At 45.7% G+C, this 10,421-nt stretch overlaps 1 protein-coding gene across 1 annotated transcript in view; it reads right to left on the reverse strand.

The window, feature by feature from the left end:
- Positions 1-2,548: 2,548 nt before the first annotated feature.
- The window catches only part of LOC119180737 (lysosomal Pro-X carboxypeptidase), a 65,529-nt gene continuing 57,656 nt past the window's right edge, over positions 2,549-10,421 (reverse strand). Inside the window, exons 13-15 of the mRNA XM_037431871.2 lie at positions 9,761-9,922; positions 6,860-7,047; positions 2,549-2,972 (exon numbers count right to left, since the gene is read on the reverse strand). Of these exons, the coding sequence (XP_037287768.2) occupies positions 2,771-2,972; positions 6,860-7,047; positions 9,761-9,922 (552 nt within the window). The 3' untranslated portion in view covers positions 2,549-2,770. The remainder of the gene's footprint in view (positions 2,973-6,859; positions 7,048-9,760; positions 9,923-10,421) is intronic.

The raw sequence follows: 10,421 nt of genomic DNA on the forward strand, positions 1-10,421 counted from the left end.
CCCGTAACGAGGGGCACTGCCCGAGCATATGTGCTAGGTCACTAACCTCACCACAATCAGGACAAGTAGAGTCAAAAGCCTCTGAGGAGACTATGGTGAGGAAAAATAGGCTTGGATAGGATCTGGCCTGGAGCATTATAAACGAGATGGCTTGAGGTCTAGACAACTTGTTGTGTGGTGGAGTAAATGACCGGCTACTCAACTGGCAGTGTTTATCCACTGAATGTAAGTAAAGCGTCCCTGAACATCTCACTGCCAACCTGCGGACCTACGTCCTCCCCAGCGCAGAGGGTTAGTGCGCGCGCCCGGGAGTGAGCAGTATCATTCAGGTTTACTGGAGAGTCCAGTAGGGGTTCGAGATGTGCAGGAAACCAAGTAATGGTATGTGGAGAAAGTGTCCGATTTTCAAGTAGTTTAAATACTTCAATACAGACGGAACCAGAGGCGAAAGTCTTGACCGCTAACCTTTAGACGGTGAAGATTTGCGATCTACTGTCATCCAAAAGGGCAAGGGCTACAGCCAACTGTTCGGCTCTTGAGAGAGTAGAGTCCGTAACTGACGCAGCATTGATAATAGAGCCCATATGATTGACGGAAATAACAGAAAACCTAGCTGAGCGACCGTACGGAGCGGCATCGAGAAAACAAACTGAATGAGAATCGTTCCTGGTGTTCTTCAGAAGTGTGATGGCCCTAGCCCGGCGCCTTCCTACGCTGTGCTGAGGATGGACGTTTCGTGGAAACGGAGAGACCTGGATGGCAGTACGCTGTTCATCTGGTATTTGAAGACGGTGATCCTTTACGAGCACCGGACTGAGGCCTAGGACGGACAGAATCTTCCTACCTGCCGGCGTAGACAACAGGCGCATTAGCTGTGCAGTCTCTTGGGCTTCAATGATCTCATCTAGGGCGTTATGAACTCCTAGCTGCTTAAGCCGTTCAGTGCTTGTTCGCACGGGGATGCCCAATACCCTCTTTACACTTTTTCTGATCAGAGTTTCCAGCTTCTTCTTTTCTAATCCATACCAAGAGTGCATGGGCAGCAACGTATGTTATGTGGCTCATGAGGAATGCATGACAGAGCCTCAGTAGATTGTCTTCTCTGAGTCCCCCCTTCTGTTCGAAACCCTATTAATCAACCTGATCATGTCCTCGGTCTTGGTTGAAATCTTAGCGACGGTTTGTCCGTTGTACCCGTGCGACTCTATAATCATGCCCAGCACTCTAACAGCGTCCACTCTCGGAATGGGGCGCCACTTCCGGTTTGAAGTACAATGTCTACCGTTGATAAAGGCTTCCAGTTTTTTGGCCTGGCTCCTTTTATATTGGGCCTGTATAGAAGCAGCTCCGATTTACTCGAGGAGCACCTCAGCCCTGTGCCAGCAAGGAAGAGCCCTGTCTTATCGATGGCTTCCTGGAGTGCAGTCTCGACTTTCCCTTCGCTACCTCCGGGACACCAGATGGTAATATCATCAGCGTAAAGCGTATGGTTGATGCCCTTCACGTTAGATAGCAGTGTAGACAACTTGCATACAGCGATGTTAAAGAAAAGCGGAGATATCACAGCTCCTTGCGGCGTGCCTTTAGGGCCCAGTGCTATGGGAGAGGACGTGAGGTCTCCGATATTGAGCGTGGCCTTCCTGGATTCGAGAAAGGAGCTGACGTATCTGTGGAAGGCTTCGCCTAGTCCAAGTTCTGAAATAGAGTTTAAGATGTGTGCGTGAGAGATGTTGTCAAACGCTTTTTCCAAGTCAAGACCCAGGATGCCTCTTACGTCCCTTGTGTTCACGTCTATGATTTGATGTTTGAGCAGCTTCATTGTTTCCTGTGCGGACAAAGACGGACGAAACCCAATCATGTTGTAAGGAAAAATATCTTCTCGATGTACTTAGAGACACGGTTGTAAATGACGTGCTCCGCCACCTTGCCGACACAGGACGTTAGCGATATAGGCCTTAGATTGCCTAAACCTGGAGGTCGCCCCGGCTTGGGAATGAAGACAACCGATGCCATTTCCCAAGAGTCTGGGACAGAACCTTCTCTCCATATGCAATTTATCGCTGCCAAACAGTACCACATGTAGGCACCGCGATGACAACACTAAAATTGTCAAAGTCAACGTTGCTCGCTCGTCGTCACTCGTTTCCTGAGGCACGGCCTAGGAGTTTGCTGAACACGTCAATATACTGTCGACGTCTTATGGCTGGAAACGAACCGATTAACCTTGGACGCTATTTGCGCTCAAAATAGAATAACTTCTATGTAACGGACGCGATTCATATTTCGCTCAAAAAAAAAAAAGAACTCGTGGGTACCACGCGATCGAATGAACGCCACACCTCGAGTTCAAAATTTGGTGTCACTGCACCTTTAAAGCTGCGAACGAGGGCATGTCGTTGCGACCCGGCCAAACGCGTTTTGAACCACTCATTCACAATGCAACATGCTCTGCCCACTTGACGTCACTGTGGCTGCTGATCTGATTGGCTGTGGAACGCGCGACAATGGCTTCATAAAGGCGGAGCGCTCGAAGGAAGAGTTGAGGTAGTTGAGGCCAAAAGGCGGTGCATAGAAGGAGGGCACCTATTTATTTCTCGTAGCTCCGGTAATAAGAAGTTTTCGGTTGAATTATGGTACCAATGCTTTGCTCTAGTAATGTTCTAAACAAAAACAGAATGTGAAAGAACCGTTTCAGCGACATTTTAAAGGAAAACAGACGCATTTGAGAGCACGAGATGAACACATGCATTTCGCACGGACAGCGGGTGTATCAGATGGAAGCGGCCTCCCTGAGCCACTTGGTGATGTACTTCTTCTCAAGTACCCTCGCTCTGACGACGGACTCTGGGTCAGCCGGGTTCGACGAGCGCAAGTCCAGATGATGGGCCGCTCCTTCCATGTATATCGCGATCAGGCTGTCCGAGATTGTCTCGAGGACCCCGCCTGCTGACCACGGATCCAAGTCTCCGTTGCTGTAAGAGCACACATAAAGCCATCAAGAAAAGTGAAAGAGCTAATCAAAAATTCGCAGATCACGCGTATCTTCGGAATCCATGTTATGCGAAGTATGCGAAGTATGCGAATGAAAGGTAAATGTGTTTCTTTTTTTTTTTATTGAGCGAGACGTTATGAAGTAGCGCTAAATATAGTGACACGTGCGGTTCTTTTGGTTTACGAAGGAAGACGCTATCACTTTCTGTTAAGCGCAACGCAGGCCGCGTTTATCTTGTATGCCACTCTGGAACGCGTTACGACGCGTGTATAAAAAACTGACACGTGCGGTTCTTTTCGTTTGCGAAGGAAGACGCTATCACTTTCTGTTGAGCGCAACGCAGGCCGCGTTTATCTTGTATGCCACTCTGGAACGCGTTACGACGCGTGTATAAAAAGCCGGCGCAGTGCGCCACTGGGGGTCTTTTCTTTTTTTTCCGTCGGCCGACGACTGTTCACGCCGCTGTTGCTATGAGTTGTGTTTGGCCCCGTTTTGCTGGGCACAAGTTCGCCCAATAAACAGTTCGCCTGACACCGCCCTGACTCCTGCGTGCTTCCTCTCAAGTGCTGCGTGTTTCACAACCTCGTGACAATATGTACAAATCCACGCACACGCATACGTTAAACAGCCGCCTATGTTTTATATTAGCAGTTGTTTAGAGTAGCGTAACGATACCAACAGCAACATGGATATTAGCAACACCACAAGCGGTAAGCTGAAATGAAGCACTGGTATTGACGCTGGTGCGCTATAGATGGTGGCCCTCAACACTGCTGTACAAATCAACTTCATCGGATGGCGCATAACTACAATTTACGTTAACACGACGTGACGGCTGTATCATAGGAGTACATATGTACAAAATTGGATAGCCGACAGTGCAACAGCAATTGACGTTACCCGAACATTAGGCTCTATTTGAAAAGTATATCCGAGGTCTGGCATGGCTCTGTGAATGAATACCTCATTGCCACGCAGAATGCTGGGGTTCGATTCCTGTTAGAACCATTTATTGTTTGCATTCTTCAGGTCAACTCTGCCATTGCAGCTTTTTCTTGACACTCAAGCGTTACAGTTACCCAAGTGTTAGATAGGTGGGTGATCAAAGGATGTATCGATTGATGGGATGGGATTTGATGGATGCGGGGATTGACGGACGGACGTACTGTCGGCAAAAGTGCTTGCAGTACGCAAAGAAATGCTTAGCATTTAATAAAGATTTTCTCTCCGTATAACTCTGTGGTTGCGCCGGTAACTTCTGGGGCAGAGACTAGGAGGTCCACTATTCATATGCTAAAGCGCACTCGCTAACACCGATGTGTTTTTTTTATTAAAGCAGCTTTGCAACACATTTTAATCAGTCAGAAAACGCTGCCAATCAGTAGTCGAAATTGTTGAGCGCATGTAAGCCATAGATTATAGCCCAGCGTGCTACCTGGAATTTTTATTTTCAAAGAGCTAACAATTGTTCCCTCATCTTTCTTGAAACTTTGCCATAAACCAAAATGACAGCACCATAAAGCGAACGCCGACGGCCATCGGCTGACTTGAGGATCATTAGCTGCATAGTTACCTTGGACAACGCATGATGGCGCAACGTGCCCGCGGGCAATCGCAATCCCCATAAATGTACGCTGCGCGATCGAGAGAAAAAAAAAGGGGGGCTGAAGGTCATAATCTCTTTCCCCTGCGCTACCCTTCCCTCCTTAGCTTCCAGCACGCTCGTCTGAATGAGAAAGAAAACGCCCACAGCGTGCTACGAAGCTCTGTAATCTCATACTATTAGGATTCTAAAATTTTTCTCCAGCGGTGCTTCGTGAGGCAATAAACGCCTTAAATGAAGCCATTTGAAGATTATTTGGAAAAGTGTTGCAGGGTCTCTTTTAAGAACCAATAAACCACCTCCAATATTTTTTCAAACGTTTTAAGTAAACACGGGCATCGTGCGCAGAATGCCGTCGCGATTAACGATCCCACACAAGAGGATATCCAGGAGGGTAGCGAAGGAGAGAAAGAAAAAGGAGGGATCGTCGCGGTTTCAGCAATCCGCTATTACGGCACCACTTCGAAAAATTCTCGCGGATCCATGTTTGTCATACACTCCTGCACTATTTCGCCACAACAACTGAATTTCGACCTCTGGATGGCTTACAGGCCCTTTAAACTCACAAGCGCCATTACAGGCATAGAAATACAACCAACAGATACGATATGATCAAAAGTCACACGCGCAACATGAACATGGAGGTACAAATGCGCTGTTTCAATCACATTATCGGCAGTAAAAAAAAAAAGAAAAAATTATTGTCAAAACATACTTCAATGAAACACAGAAGCTCTTCATCAAAACATTTCTCTCTATCTTTCTCTCTACACTTATAGCTTTTGGATACCGTGAGCTTCTCGTTTCTTTAAACATCGCGTCCTTTCCGGTCAAGTTTAATTGCTGATCATTTCTGAAAAATAATGCTAGAAAATCATGTGTTTTTTTAAAATTTTTTTTCAATCATTCGTCAGATTTCGACCAACCAGATTTTGTTCGTATTTTCGGCCAAAATGGTGAGCGTCTGGAAATGCACTTTCCTTCATTTTTTCTATTTCGTCAGGTTCCGACAAAAGTGCTTTTGTTCTAGTAACACGCGTTTAGGGGCTAGTTTGGCGCATTAGATGAAAGAAGGAAGGTTGTAAAAAAACAAATAAAAACAAGACAGCACAGAATGGAGAGAGACGAGTACACGTGCGCAAGTGTCATCGCCCTTTTCTACGTTGTGCCCCTTTACTTTTTGCGCAATCTTTGCTTCTAAAAAAATTGATTTCTTCCGTATTTTCTGCCAAAATGTTAAATTCCGAGAACTGCTTAACATCGCTCCTTTTCCGCCGGATAGCCGGAGACGAAAGGAAGACCATTGTGAGGTGCAAGCCATCGCGTTATTTTCCTTTTTGCATCTAACGCGAAGTTTCTCTTCTGACCCGACAAACAAGGGGCTGAACGACATGGGGACAGTTAAAGCTCAAATTTGACAGCTAGTGACCTTTCTCCACTAGCGTTCATCCTGTGTGCATCTTTCTATGTCCCTGTTTCGTTGCGGAAAGAAGTGAACTGCACGATGAAGAATTTATCTGGAGAGGGAAGGTGGGCATGAGTGAATCTTCGTTGGCGGTGAGAGGGTGCGCGGGCAGCCCTCCAGATAGGTGCTGCGGACTATCAACTAATGAATGCTCTCATCGCGTCAAGAATGTCTCATTCTCTGGACGTGTGGGTCGCACAAATGCGCATGTGCAAGTTTCACAAAATGTGGGTTCTCAGAAAGTCATTTTACGCAACGCGATGCTTGTGTTGACTGTTTTACAAGCACTCCACGACCATAAATGCGAAATAATCAGTAAACGCATGCATAAGATTGTTCTGTGTGAGCAGCACCGATAATATCGAAATATGTAATAAATGTGCGAGGGAAATTCGCGGAAATCGTAGGCCAGCGTGCCTGGTGATGATGATGATGATAATTATGATGATGATGATGATGCTGATGATGATGTGGTGCCGTTCCCTTTATAACGGGTCGCCGGGTGTGTGGAGGCTTGGCAATAAAAAAAGAATAAATGAGAAGTTGCAGTAGCGCCATCTGATGGCATCCATGCGAAACGGGCCTGCAGATGCAACCACATGTTTATGCCAGTACATCTGTTCTAGTTCACTGTAGTTCCGCTATGATACGTATTCGAAAGAAGACGAAGGGACCAACTAGGGAGAGATGGGGTGTGTGAACCTGGTTTCCCCTTAGGTACCCTATCTTAGATGTGAACCCCGCTAACATCTGTGGCGGTTACTACAACCCGTTGCTTCATACTTCAACCATTGCCAACCTGAAGATGATGTTGGACGCCGCTGCAATGTTCCTGCCGCCAAATATGAGCGAGGCCTTGTAGACGTCGGGAGTGACGTGGTAATCTTTCTCGCACCTTTTCCGGACCTCATTTATGTCCCAGTCCTGCTTGTCGAACATGTCGTTGACGCCGTCACTGCACAATGGCATCACCATCTCGCTACAGGCCTGAAAGAACCAGGGAACACATCGATTATTTTCATGTTCTGGCCCCGCACACGATTGGGATCAGTGTCCGGTGACACCTTTGATTCAGTTAATAGGCGTGCACACGGGTGGAAGAGGGGCTCTTCCCCTTGTTACCTATGAGGGGTGGACGGGCAAAAACTGCCCCATACACTGGCTTGTTAATGAGGAGGGAGGGGCACTCCAGTAAACATAGCCTCCCCTCCACCCCGCCTGATGGAAAACCCTGCGCAGTGTTATAATGTTAGTGTAATCATAACCGGTTTTGGGACGTAAAACATCACCAACAAAAAGTTTACGCTGTAAAACTAATCCATTTTCATTCATTAGATGTACAGAGCAAGTGCCATGGCAAAATATGGATCCACTTTGTTGGTCCACCTCTAAAGAAATGAGAGAGAGAGGCTTTAAGCCAGGCAGTATAGACTACACTGGCATTCAGATGACAGTGTAGTCGATGCGCATGGTAAACCCACAGGTCCGCCGCGGTGGTCTAGTGGCTAAGGTGCTCGGCTGCTGACTCGCCGGTCGCGGCGGCCGCATTTTCGATTGAGGCCCGTATGCTTAGATTTAGGTGCACGTTAAAGAACGCCAGATGATCCGAATTTCCGAAGCACTCCACTACGACACCTCTCATAATTGTTGGGGTTAACGTTCCAAAACGACCACATAGTTATTAATTATTGGTGAACCCACAATACGTACACAACTACTTGGTTTACACAAAGACGTTGGTTTACTTCGTTACCCTTGGCTCAAAACCAAACATTGAGGCATACGCATTTATTACAAAAAAATAGTAATCGTGATAATAACAATAATAATGTTTAGCGATTCGTCCACTCACTGCCTGCTCTGCATCAAGTCAATTCCCACATAGAGACGCATCAAATATAAATGAAATAAATATACTGAAATGTAGAACACTGTATCCGTTATCACGAAGTCAAGGCCTCGTCAGGCTTAGCATTTAGTCTTTGCCTCTCACAGGGTAGCTTATTTTGTATTGTTTTTTTTGCCGCAAATAAACAATGCACAATGTCCAACTCCACGGTATTGTTAACGGTTGGGACGCTAACCACAAGAGATGGCACAACTACTCCATAAAAGTATTAAAGAATAGTGATGACATTTCTGGTGTTTATCAAGGTGCAATAAACTGCATAACAAAGTACAATGGAGCGAAAGTATTGACAGCGCATTATTATTGCTCCTGAAAATTATTTAAATTATTTAAATTACTTTGATATTACCATGATAGAAAATTCATCATAAATGCATTAACTCTCATAAGCGTTCTTTTTACAGCGCATATACGCTGACATATTTCTTGAACCTTCCACATTTAAGTTGAATAACTAAGGACTTTTAGCCTGTGCGTACACTTTTTAACGTTACCGTGCTACCGGAATACCAGATTGCGTTTATTGTGTTCCAGAAACACCCGTTTTTCAAAGTTTTGACTCCCCATACGTAAAAGTTCGCGTACGTTAACGGAAACGCATACCTTTACGTTTGCGCAAACCATAAATGATGATAACTACATTTAAGCTATATTAAACTCACGTAATATTCGATCAATATTGCGACAAAATCTCGAGAGGATTTCTGTCGTGAAGAGTATGCTCGTATGCGCAAAAGAGAGAAGAAACACAAGGCTACTGCAACGTCCTGTGACACTTCGTGCAACCACAATCATGAATACGTTGGTGTGCGTCCAATATTTTTGAGGTGAAAAATGATCTAAAATGCAACTCATTTGCAATAATGCTACTGCGAGGCCTTTACACCAGACGCAGAATGCACGATACTTATGCAATAACTATGTGGTTGCCCGGTTCACCTTGACCCTGCTAGATGGCGCCTTCTATCCAGCCTGCCAGGGGCTCGCACGCTTACAGCTTCGGTGTTCTACGCCAGGTTTGTTAATCCGGCTGAAACAATATGATCGCTGTATAGGTGCTCGCACGTGGGCTTATTTTGACTCGACTGCTGCAGTCTCCGCAGTGCGGATATTGCGAGTCCCCACGAACGGAGGCAGGCAAGCGAGATGGGGCGAGACGTAAAGCCTATCTGGCGGGTACTTCGCGTTCCGTAAAAGTTCACAGCAACGTAAATAAGAATATGTACAAGCTAAAAGCTTATATTCGTAAAAGTCTTTGACACGACTTCTACGATCGTACAGATGGGCCTCCTGTGCCATGTTGTGCAGTTCAGCGCTTGTCCTGCCTTCTCTTCTCAGCCAGTTCTTTCTTTCCTTCCCGTTTGCGCTAAAGATATGACGTCGGGAAGCCCCTATTACATTGCTTTTTGGCAATATATTATGCCATCAAAGAAACTGACTTACCATATTTTAGTCCGAGTAATTTATAAAGACATGAACTTCTTGAAAATAACTTGGCTCACGTAACTCATTACGCTACAAAAATATCTGCCCACGAAATTGATTCATAACACTCATCGCAGCAAAATGTACGGTTACTGCGATATCTGGTAACCACGAGGTGAAAACGTCCCCGATTACGATGGTATTTCAAAGACTGCTAATAAGTAAAGCAGACAATTAAAGGTATTTGTATCTTTGGCACCAGTACTTGTATTCTGCTCACTTATATTTAAAAAAATGCCTGAAGTTTTAATATACATATTCGGTTCTTTTTTATTTAACGGACACACATAGAAAGGACCAACTCACCTGATAGTTCCAGCCATCCGCGTCCAGAGTTCCCGAACTCTTAGAAAGGTCGTTACACTGAGTTTGTCCTGTGTAATTTTGAAATATGCTTATTGCCTGGTATATACCTTGGAGCAGAGCGTTGTCGTTATCGAAAGTACGGTTCAAGAACTTGCAGGCCTCCTGCAATTGTTCAAAAAGAAAAAAAAACATTTCATTTACGGTGTTTCCGTCACCAACGCATAAATGGAGAAAGTTGGCTGACTGCGCTTCATCGTGCTACAGCTAGTTGTAGTAGAACAAACAAGAAAACAGAACAGCAGCGTGCCCTGAAGTTAAGCGCTCAAGTCTTTTGTCAATTCATCCATGGGTTACCGCTCCGTCACTCTTGAGCTATCCCGATAGCACGCTGCCATGAGCTATCACGACAAACCTACTGGATAGACCACCAGTACGCATATTCTACCGGATTCAGTAAAATCGTCACTCTATACTACTTACGTCCGTCCTAAACGGAGAAAAGCGGTATCCAAACGTTGTAAACTACAAAGTGTGTTCGCCAAATGCCTGTGCCCATGAGACGGGGTCGATCATACTGGAAAGCGATGAGCGCGCCCAGAACGAGTGGGCGGATTGTCGATGTACTACAGGAACACGTGCGCGTAGGAGCCATCCAACAAAC

Source organism: Rhipicephalus microplus, chromosome 10, assembly GCF_043290135.1.
Source record: "Rhipicephalus microplus isolate Deutch F79 chromosome 10, USDA_Rmic, whole genome shotgun sequence".
In the NCBI taxonomy this organism is placed as follows: Eukaryota; Metazoa; Arthropoda; class Arachnida; order Ixodida; family Ixodidae; genus Rhipicephalus; species Rhipicephalus microplus.